This window comes from Siniperca chuatsi, linkage group LG21, assembly GCF_020085105.1.
Source record: "Siniperca chuatsi isolate FFG_IHB_CAS linkage group LG21, ASM2008510v1, whole genome shotgun sequence".
Lineage (NCBI taxonomy): Eukaryota > Metazoa > Chordata > Actinopteri > Centrarchiformes > Sinipercidae > Siniperca > Siniperca chuatsi.
This window is the reverse complement of record NC_058062.1, coordinates 13,787,792-13,798,479: the sequence shown is the minus strand read 5'-3', so window position 1 is coordinate 13,798,479 and position 10,688 is coordinate 13,787,792. Positions and strand designations below refer to the sequence as shown.

General features: G+C 39.6%; 1 protein-coding gene across 2 annotated transcripts; it reads left to right on the top strand.

Annotated features, from left to right (window-relative positions):
* The first annotated feature begins 518 nt into the window (after positions 1 to 518).
* slc5a11 (solute carrier family 5 member 11) lies at positions 519 to 10,681 on the top strand. Of its 2 annotated transcripts, none has more exons than XM_044180963.1 (16): positions 519 to 689; positions 3,703 to 3,839; positions 5,072 to 5,143; positions 5,399 to 5,503; positions 5,616 to 5,675; positions 5,754 to 5,858; positions 6,094 to 6,199; positions 6,324 to 6,404; positions 6,492 to 6,697; positions 7,401 to 7,536; positions 7,789 to 7,896; positions 7,999 to 8,149; positions 8,554 to 8,722; positions 9,307 to 9,522; positions 10,023 to 10,197; positions 10,310 to 10,681. In XM_044180963.1, exons 2-16 carry the CDS (start codon positions 3,711 to 3,713, stop codon positions 10,540 to 10,542), a joined length of 2,052 nt encoding a protein of 683 aa, XP_044036898.1. In that variant the 5' UTR covers positions 519 to 689; positions 3,703 to 3,710; the 3' UTR covers positions 10,543 to 10,681. The 2 variants fall into 2 exon arrangements, with proteins under 2 accessions (XP_044036898.1, XP_044036897.1); XM_044180962.1 differs by having other exon boundaries at positions 3,700 to 3,839.
* Positions 10,682 to 10,688: the final 7 nt, after the last annotated feature.

The following is a 10,688-nucleotide window of genomic DNA, read 5'->3' as shown; positions in this document are numbered from 1 at the left end:
TTAAGACTCCTAATGTAAAAACGCTCTGTAATGGTTGCTGATATACTCATGGAAATGTGTTGTCTTACAGAGAAAAAATACTGTGTGCACTAGAGTATTATTTACAGTACAAAGGGAATCACATCAAAGGCCTCACACAAACTTGTTTCTTCATTTCCTGTAACTCTACTCTAAATAACATCATGTCTTTACAACTTGCTTACAACTGCTGCTGACACACCTGCTATTGCTGCAGCCAGTGTATCCGTCCTGCTGCAGCACAATCTCATATTAACAGTTGTCTTTGTGAGAAAAGCCTGTATGTGTCTGTTCTGGACACAAACACACACACACACACGCACACACAAATACAGAGACATTCCCCTTATCTTGCTTTAATATATAGATATCGCTGTCCACGTCTACTGTGTAATTAGAATGAATTTAAAACTCATTCAGCAATCATTTAGCTGTGTGTTGTGCAAACACCTCTCTGTTAAAATGTAAGGGATTTATTACTCTTAACTAAACCCTTGTAGTGCACGAGGTGAAAGTGGAGTTTGATCTTTCGGCGAGTGGAGGAAGCTTCTAGACAAACTTGAGATTCCTCGGATTTATGTAATTTGTGACATGCTCAATTGTTTGGGCCGGACAACTTAGTTCAAAGCAGTCCAGCTGGAATGATTCACAGTGTGACAACTTACTGAAAGGTGAGTTTATTTACCAGATAATACAATCCGACACACAGCCTGAAGATAGTAAGAGTTGTAGCTTTTGCTGAAATCTGAAGTGCTGTAAAATTTCTAAATATTAAGATTGAATTATGTAACGTTTATTTTTATAACTGTCACAAAGTGCTTCCCAAATCAACAGATGTGTTAAAGTGCTAACTCTGTATGGCTTCACATGCTGATAGAGGTGCAGTTTAAAAGACTAGGTTTAAATATTAAGCTGTGTTCAACTTGTCAACGGTCAGAGAAGGTTTAATAAACTCCAGTAACTGACAAATCGTAATAATATGTAAATTATTTAAAAAAATTATGAAGTTGTACTTCATACTTATTTTATTTTATGCTTATACCCACTTGGTACTTAATTTATTTTCTGACCTGTATTATAGTGTATTATATTTTTTGCTTAGTACTTCTATTCCTGTGTGCACTGACGTGATAGTGAGCTGCTGTAACAAGAGTTTCCCCTCGGGGATCAATAAAGTATTTCTAATTCTGAATATTAGAAAATTCTGTGTCTCAACTGGTCAGTGATGGAAGAAATATTCAGAAAAGTCTTGCATTCAATATTTTACTTCAGTGAATGTATAGAAGTATTATCATAAGTGTTTTTAAAGCATGATTTCTCTAGTGTCTTAAAACACTAGTTAGGTGCCGATATGTACATTAAAACAGGTTTTGCTTCATGTGATCATTCTTCCTTTTTCAAATTGGCCCATTAAGAGATCTCTTCTAAACATGCTTCCAAATTTAAGGGATGGGAGACAAAATCCACAGTCCTCATTGTGTGCAAAAATACCTTCCAGTGTTTATTTGAAGTTAATGTCCTAATGGAGGAATGAAGCTTAGCCGCAGTAAGACAGAATACATGTGCGTCAATAAGAGGGACCCAGGTGGAACGGTGAGGTTACAGGGAGCAGAGATGAAGAAGGTGCAGGACTTTAAGTACTTAGGGTCAACAGTTCAGAGCAATGGAGACTGTGGAAAAGAGGTGAAGAGGCGAGTGCAAGCAGGTTGGAACGGGTGGAGAAAAGTGTCAGATGTGTTGTGTGATAAAAGAGTATCAGCAAGAATGAAAGGAAAGGTGTTCAAGATGGTGGTGAGACCAGCGATGTTGTACAGCTTAGAGACAGTGGCACTGAAGAACAGACAAGAGGCAGAGCTGGAGGTAGCAGAGCTTAAGATGTTGAGGTTCTCTTTGGGAGTGACGAGGATGGACGGGATCAGGAATGAGTACATCAGAGGGACAGCTCAGGTTAGATGTTTCGGAGATAAAGTCAGAGAGGCCAGATTGAGGTGGTTTGGACATGTTCAGAGGAGAGATTGTGAATATATTGGTAGAAGGATGCTGAGGTTGGAGCTGCCAGGCAGGAGGTCTAGAGGAAGACCAAAGAGGAGATTTATGGATGTAGTGAGAGAGGACATGAAGTTAATTGGTGCGAGTTAAGAGGATGCAGAGGACAGGGTTAGATGGAGGCACATGATTCGCTGTGGTGACCCCTGAAAGTTAGACAAATCAAGTGAGTTAGACAAATCAAGTAAGTATCTTCCAAAGTTAGTCTTTAGTACAAAATTTCCTCTTTGTGATGCTATTAATGGAAGCAGCAACAGCATGGAAACACTGTTTGGGGAAACACAAAGAGGAAATTTCATACTAAAAAGATTTTAAATGATACCCACTTGATTGATTGGCATGTGAGTATTGTTTTAAGACAGTTACTAAAATATGAACCTATCCTTTAAGTATAAAGAAGTTACAGATTCTTGTTTTATACTGTTGGATTATTATTTACAAATGCATTAACACGTAACCAGCAAGTTAATGTCAAAGTGCAGCTGATTTTAACAGTGGTGGAATGTACCTAAGTACATTTACTCAAGTACTGTACTTAAATACAATTTTGAGGTACTTGTACTTTGCTTGAGTATTTCCATTTCATGCTACTTTATACAGATACTTAATACTCCACTACATTTCAGAGTGAAATATTGTACTTTTTACTCCGATACACTTCATCTGACAGCTGTGGTCACTAGGTACTTTTCAGATTAAGATTTTATATTAAAAACATCAACTACAACAAAACATACAATCAGCTGATAAAAATACAATGTATTGTTAAAATTTTTTTTTTTCTCAAATGTTTTGGCTTGTGACCCTTTGCAAAAATAGAAAAATAAAAAAATGGTAGTGTCAGTTGGAGGCTCTTGTTATGTTTCAGATGTCTGAGTTGTTAGCAGTTCCACCGAAGAGATATTTTCCCTCTAAACTTCTTAAATGGCTTAATTTAAATAGCTGTTTAAGGTTCAAAGTGGTAAAATCATCCATTATTTCACAACAAGAGAAAAGTCTGAAAAAATGAATACAACTTTCTGTATCAGAACTTAGTTTTTTTCCTTCTTTCTCCCATTAATCACGACTGCTCAGATTTTTCTTGAGTAGTTAAAACTAGCTCCACCGATTAGCTGCAACAGTAAAATGCTGCTTACACATTGATGCATCAGTATTAGCGATCTAATACTGTAATATGTAATAATTAGTCAGTCACAGGGGACATTTTACTGCAGAACGAGTACTTTTACTTCAATACTTTAAGTACATTTTGCTGATAATACTTCTGTACTTTTACTTAAGTAGGATTTTGAATGCAGGACTTTTACTTGTAATGCAGTATATTTACTTAAGTAAAGGTTGTGAGTACTTTTCTTGCATGTGTCTGTCTACATTATAAACTGTTGGGTAGTTTATAACAATGTATTATATTTAGTAAACTCATCTTATGTTTTTTTCAAATCTGTACAGGAGAAATCACTATATCTGTCAAATAAATGTAGTGGAGACATATATAAATAGTCATATATAAAAGAAATAAAAGTACCTCAAACTTGTACATAGTTTTGTTCACTTTTGTAACTATACAGTAATACTTTTATCATGACTTTGGAAACTATTCAAGACTAAACATTTACTATGTACTCACTATCACAGCAGTGGACAGAATGGACCTTCCAGAAGGCCGCCAAGGGACCAGCATGCCCCCTACTCCAGGGGGCAGAAATACCCTGGTCACTGTGGATATAGTGGTGCTGGTAGTCTACTTTCTACTGGTTCTGGCTGTTGGCTTCTGGGTAAGTACCAATGCCTTCTCCGAGAATTTTTACATAGTAAACTATTTCTTGCAGTGTATGAAAAATTGTTCTAGGTTGTTATGAATTGAGAGTTAATGGCTTGAAATGGAAATGTACTGTACAGAATTTTGCAGTGCCTCTCTGTCCTGTTGCCTCTTTGCTATCCAGCAAATGCCGCTAATGTCCTTCATCAAGAACAGAATTAATCTGTATCACACTAACTTTGTCAGGGGTTATATTCTACTTTTTCTTCTTCCCTCCTTTTAGTCCTACTCTCTACAAAACCTGCAGAGAACCTGCATTTTCTTTCTTTAATGCAACTTCTCAGGAAAAACTTTTAAAGAAATGTGTTGATGCTGTTGAACAGAGATGGAATTTTACTAAATCATGAGACAGAAACAGTATTTTACAAACAGGCAGCTATTAGCCTGATGACCACATATCCAGTACGTGTCTTCAAATCCACCTGAATCATACTGATCTTTTGCTTGTGATTTAGCCTCATTGTCTCATCATTCACTTGCAAAAAGGGTTTGATCCTTGGTGATGTTTTAGATGTACTTACAGGGATTTGAGTGAGTAACATTCCTAATGTCATGGCTGTTGTGGTCTGAACAGCTGGAGTTCGTAGTGTTACAAGCAAATGCTTCAGGAAGGGAGCAGCGAGGCTTCAGCAGGTCTACTGGGGTTTCTGCTCTACGTTTCCAGAACATCTGTTAAGTATTTGACTTTATGTAACTGGGATGGGACACAGTTACAATTGTAGAAAAGGACAGTGGATTTTCTCTAGTGGCAGATTAATGAATACGAGCAAACTCAACAGTTGTCAGACCCATCTAGTCATTTACATGCACCAGGCAGATGATACTGGAAATGTAGAATTTCAGCGACAGATGAAGGCACACAATTCATACATGAAGCAGTTTTAAAGTGCAACATTTTAACTTTAAAAGGAAGTCCTGCAGCTTTTCTTTCATCTGATGTTGGGTGGGACCTTGTTGCATGGACCCATTCAGGTTTTCCTCAAACCCTGTCAGCTGTGCTGATTTTGGGAAACACCTTGAATGGTCTTGGCTTTAGCTAAATTAAATCAAATATCACTAAGGTGTGGTACCAGATTTTGGTACTTGATATAGCACTTTATGGAGCTGTAATAACTTTCTTCTCAGGTTTCATGAATCGACATTTCTCCTGCAATTGTATCTTTAAAAGTTTTCTCATTTTTCTGCCAGTCCATGTGGAGGACGAAGCGCAGCACGGTAGATGGATACTTTCTGGCTGGGAAAAGCATGACCTGGTGGCCGGTGAGTCAAACACTGATTTCTGTGAAAAAAAACACCCACACAGACTGACAGCCAGCCGGATCTTAACAGAAGTCCTAGTGGCTTAAATTGAAGTATGCTTTTATCACTTTAGAGTAGACTAACTGCAGCGTGACCAGACCAGAGCCTCTATTTCTAATAAGTTAACACTTTAAAAGTCAGATGGAGGCAAAATGTTCTGCAGTTCAAAGTGAAAAACTGATTGATCCTGATTCTGACTCTTTAATCTATATTTAGGTGGGTGCCTCGCTGTTTGCCAGTAACATTGGCAGTGGACATTTCATCGGCCTGGCAGGGTCAGGGGCTGCAGCAGGAATTGGGGCTATTGCATATGAGTGGAATGTAAGAGATTGCATATATGCTCTTAAACTTGTGTAAAAACAAGTTTGATACGTTGAACATAGTTGTTTGCTGTTTTTAAAGTCTGGAGCATTCAAGGTTGATATTCCTACAGGGTATGCTGATGGTGCTGCTGCTGGGATGGCTCTTCCTGCCCATTTATATTGCTTCTGGGGTGATATAAATATATATACACACATGAAAAATCACACACAAACACATACATACATCTTTGAACTTGTTTCTTCTCCAGGTGACGACCATGCCAGAATACTTGCAGAGGCGGTTTGGTGGTAGAAGAACACAGTTATTTATAGCTGTCCTGTCCTTATTTATTTACATCTTCACAAAAATATCGGTATGATACAAACCCACAGTAATTCTCTAGTGTTTCTATGCGTGTGCTGTATGCTTTAGACAAATAAGTATGTTTTTGAGCATGTTTTTGAAAGCTGTTTTGCCTGCTTGCCTCGACTTCTCTGTAGTTTTTACAAAACAAATCCCATCTGCATGTAACAAAAAACACATTTGTGTTTGTATTTTCTGTCTTGTATCTACACCACATGTGTCCCATTGTGTGCGTTTCTGTCCAGGTGGACATGTATGCAGGTGCAGTGTTCATTCAGCTCGCCTTACAATGGAACATCTACCTGGCTGTGGGGCTGCTGCTGTCAGTCACTGCTCTCTACACTGTAGCAGGTGACCTTTCTCCTTTCGTTGCCATTGTAAACACCTCTTGCTTAGCAGTTGTAAGCGCTTAGACATAAGAATGCTGCTCACTGCTTGTTCTGTATGTCACAGGCTGTTGTGTGTTGTGTCCCAGGTGGTCTGGCTGCAGTTATCTACACAGATGCTGCTCAAACTGTTATCATGCTGGTTGGATCTCTCACCCTCATGGGCTTTAGTAAGTCACATCTGACTGCACATCACTTCCTCACATCACCAGCACTTTATGTTCCAGTTTATCTGACCCTGCTGTCCCCCTGTTGAGGCTTTGCGGAGGTCGGAGGCTGGGATGCTCTAATGGAGGGATACGGCAAAGCCATCCCTTCAATCCGTGTGCCAAACTCAACCTGTGGCATCCCTCGAGATGACGCCTTCCACATATTCAGAGACCCGGTGAACTCTGACCTGCCTTGGCCTGGGGTCATCATCGGCATGTCCATCCCCTCCATGTGGTACTGGTGTTCTGACCAGGTACTATAATAAAAATGTACCTATTTGTGGAGCACTTTTCCTACCAAATACAGTAAGAAAAACTGAAAGAATGGAGAATTAGTACTGCAGGTGATTAAAATGTCCAAATAGTCGTGTTTTAATCTGTGAATTTAAACTAGATCATGTGCTGGCAAGCCTGATCTCTATAGAGGGGACAGTTAAGAGCATATAGGGGCCCCAAGTTGCCAACATGGATATAACATTTTTATTTTAATGTACTTTACTTGTGAAATGGCAAGAGATGTTCATCTATAAAAGTGTAATTTAGTGCTTTCTATCTTATTTATGCTGTCCTACAAATTCCTCTGAAGTATGAAAGAGTCTTCATCTGAAAATCCCCATCTTGAGAATTTGGCATGTTTTGCTCTTCAGAGAGGTTATAAATTCCTTTCATACAATATCAGAGTGATCATGAGACAACAGAAGACACAAGTAGTTTTAATGAGCATTTCCTGTCTTCTCAGTTCAGCACTTGTTTCTAATTTGAGCACATAAAACCTTTACCCCTTGATAACTGCCAGACTCCTGAGTAATAACAGCAAGATACTGATTTCCTTATCCATTCTGATCCACATTAAATAGGGCCCTATTCCCCGTAGGCCCCCTGCATATCTTAATCACTCATTAAGCAACAGTCCCTGGGAGTTAACTGAGAGTCAGCTGTGGCTGTGATTCTCTGCAGGTGATTGTGCAGCGATCCTTGGCTGCCAAGAATCTGACCCACGCAAAAGGTGGCTCACTACTGGCTGCTTATCTGAAGATTCTGCCTTTCTTTGCCATCATGCTGCCTGGCATGATCAGCAGGATACTTTATACAGGTACAGTATGAAATTTATGTTTTAATTCATCAAGCGAGTAGCTGGGAAAATGTGCTTGATATACACTTAAGGTGAAACTATATAACTTCTGTTAAATAGTAATGTCATAAAAGTACTCAATTTACCAATACTGGCATTCAAGTTATGTTGGCGTGTTGAGAGTTTTAATATTTAAAAAAAACTAATAAATAGATTAAACTGGATGACACATTGTGGATATTTGAGATTGTGTGTTTTAATGATATTGTGTAGATGATGTGGCGTGTGCAGACCCTGAGTTGTGTAAACAGATTTGTGGCAACCGAGTGGGTTGTACAGATACCGCCTACGCCAGACTGGTCATGGAGCTGCTGCCTGCAGGTGAAAGATTTTTTTTCCCAAGTCACACCTCCTGTCCTGCTTTTTACTCCATGTATACACACGGTCTCTTTTATGCAGATCTCTGTGTGTTTTCCCTCCCAGGGCTGCGAGGTTTGATGATGGCGGTAATGATTGCTGCCCTCATGTCCTCTCTGACCTCCATCTTCAACAGCGCCAGCACCATTTTCACCATGGATCTATGGAAGACTTTCAGATCCCATGCAACCGAGTGGGAACTTATGATTGTGGGCAGGTATGTGACCGCCTCTGGACAAGCAGACATAACCCAAAATATGGTCCTGGTTGCAGTATATATGCTGTAGGCTATACTGCAGCACTGGTTTAAGCCTGCAACAATAACAATTTAGGCATTTTTTAACATGCCAAGAAAGTTCAACATTTTCTATGGAAATGTGGATTTTTCTATGGAATCAGGACTCGTAAATTTTCTGTTTTGAAAAAGCCTCTCTACAGAACGCTACCCTGCTGTCTGCTTTTTCCACTGAGGTCTTAAGTTAAAGGTTATTCATAAGGCTTATACATAATCTCACCATCTACAATTTAAAAAGTAACCATGTATGGCATTAAAATGCACTTTACCATGTCTGCAGAACTGAACTGCATTATTTTGACATGTTTCTTATGTTTTATGTGCAGGGTGTTTGTGCTCGTGCTGGTGATGGTGTCCGTGCTGTGGATTCCTGTCGTCCAGGCCAGTCAGGGTGGGCAGCTTTTTATCTACATCCAGTCCATCAGCACCTACCTTCAGCCCCCCGTCTCCATTATCTTCCTCATGGGCTGCTTCTGGAAGAGGACTAATGAAAAGGTAAGGTGGTATAGCCTCAGTATGTGTCTGTGACTGATCAAACTGGTCAGATTGATCAAGATTATTATTTATTCATTGAGACACTGACGAAAGAAATCCTGTGTCGTATCAGTATTATATTCTACACAGAGACAGTTGTATAAGGCATTTACTGTAAATCACTCCCAACAACAGGCTATAGGTCACAATATTAGTTACTTCACTTAAATGTATTATCAGAAGTAATAAGTTTATATTTATCTCTATGTGGCTACAGATGCACTTGTCATTTTGATGTGATTTTTGAGATGTGAATGTAATGTATTTTTTACCCGAAAATGACTTCATATTTAAAGTCTTCTGTAGTTGTATTTATGTCACTTTATGTCCGCATTTTGTTTGTTTGTGCACTGTGGGGTGATAATAAAACGGCATAAATCCAAATCATGATGCAAACCTAATCTCATAGCAATGTGAGGGAAAATGTGAAAAATCTCTGTGTTGTGTCACATTTTGAGTCCTGATGTGATTAGATGATGAAAGCTGCACTGAAACAACTGTAACTAAATGCACGTGTGATTGTCGTCAACTCTCCTCTCCCTCAGGGTGCATTCTGGGGCCTGGCTATCGGCTTGTTGGTGGGCTGCATCCGCATGTTGTTGGACTTCATTTACCCTGCACCCCTGTGCCATGAGGTGGACGACAGGCCTGGGGTGTTGAAATATGTCCATTACCTATACTTCTCCATCTTGCTGTCCTTTATCACCCTGGTTGTGGTGGTTGCAATCAGCCTGGCTACAGAGGAGCCCAAACCGGAGCAGGTGAAGCCACTTAATCAGATCTCAATTGAAGTTGTGGGATTATTTTTTGTATTGTTTTATTTTATTAATTAATTTGCACTCATATTGACCGTAACATGATACAGAAAGAAACCTCATCTTGTAGAAATGAAATTTAACTTTGAGTTTTCATTATAAGCAAACCAATTTTAGATTCAGTGTTTCACAAGATGCAAAGAACACAAGGATCTGCTCATTATAACATCACTCTTAAGCACCACTAGGTGTCAATAACACCTCAGGGTACCTTTAAGGCAAACTGATATTAGTTTGCAGTGTGCTGATTTTAAACTGTGACCAAATTTATCATCATTTGGATCCTTCAGAGAAGTATGTCTGCTTATTACATCAGTACGTCTAGTTTTGCAATCCAGCCAAACAAACTGACAGCCTCTGAAATGTCTACAGGAGAATAAATCTGATTATCTTAGATCTTTGGAAGTCAACTTTTTGCACAGTGTGCCATGTCTTTTTTTGAACAGGTCAGTGGCCTCACCTGGTTCACAAGGTTTGACCCAGTGGAGCCCAAAGAGCAGGTCTTCTCAGTGGAGCGGCGCACTAAGAGCTCAGTGGTGATTACTAGTCAGCTGTATGAGGTGGGAGTCACAGGAAGAGAACAGGAGGGCAGCAATGAAAAAGCATGTCATCACAGGAAAGGTGTGTCTCTGTCCTGATTACACATTTTACCATTTGTCCAATTGTCAGTGTTGCCGGTGAACATATCCTCTCCACTATTCAGTGTTTTCTCTCTCCCTCCTGAACTCTCCAGACTCTTCGTCCTCCCTATCCAGCATCCAGACCCAGTCCAGGCTGATGTCTGCCCTCTACTGGCTTTGTGGGATGGAGAGAAGGAAGGAGGGAGATAATAATCTTGTGACACCTACTGCACCTGAACAGGCTATCTGTTCTCTGGAAGAAAAACCACGTCTACGACTCATTATTAACGCCAACCTCATCATTTGCCTCTCTGTAACAGCCTTTATCATTGGCTACTGGGGTTGACAGGCAGGTTATGAAACTCTCAATGGACACATGGTGTATGGCATGGCTAAAAAGTTGTGTACAGAATCAGGTCTTTTGTAATCTTCGCGACATACATGAAAAGAATGTCAATATTTAGATAAAAGCTCCATTTACAGTCTTTTTGT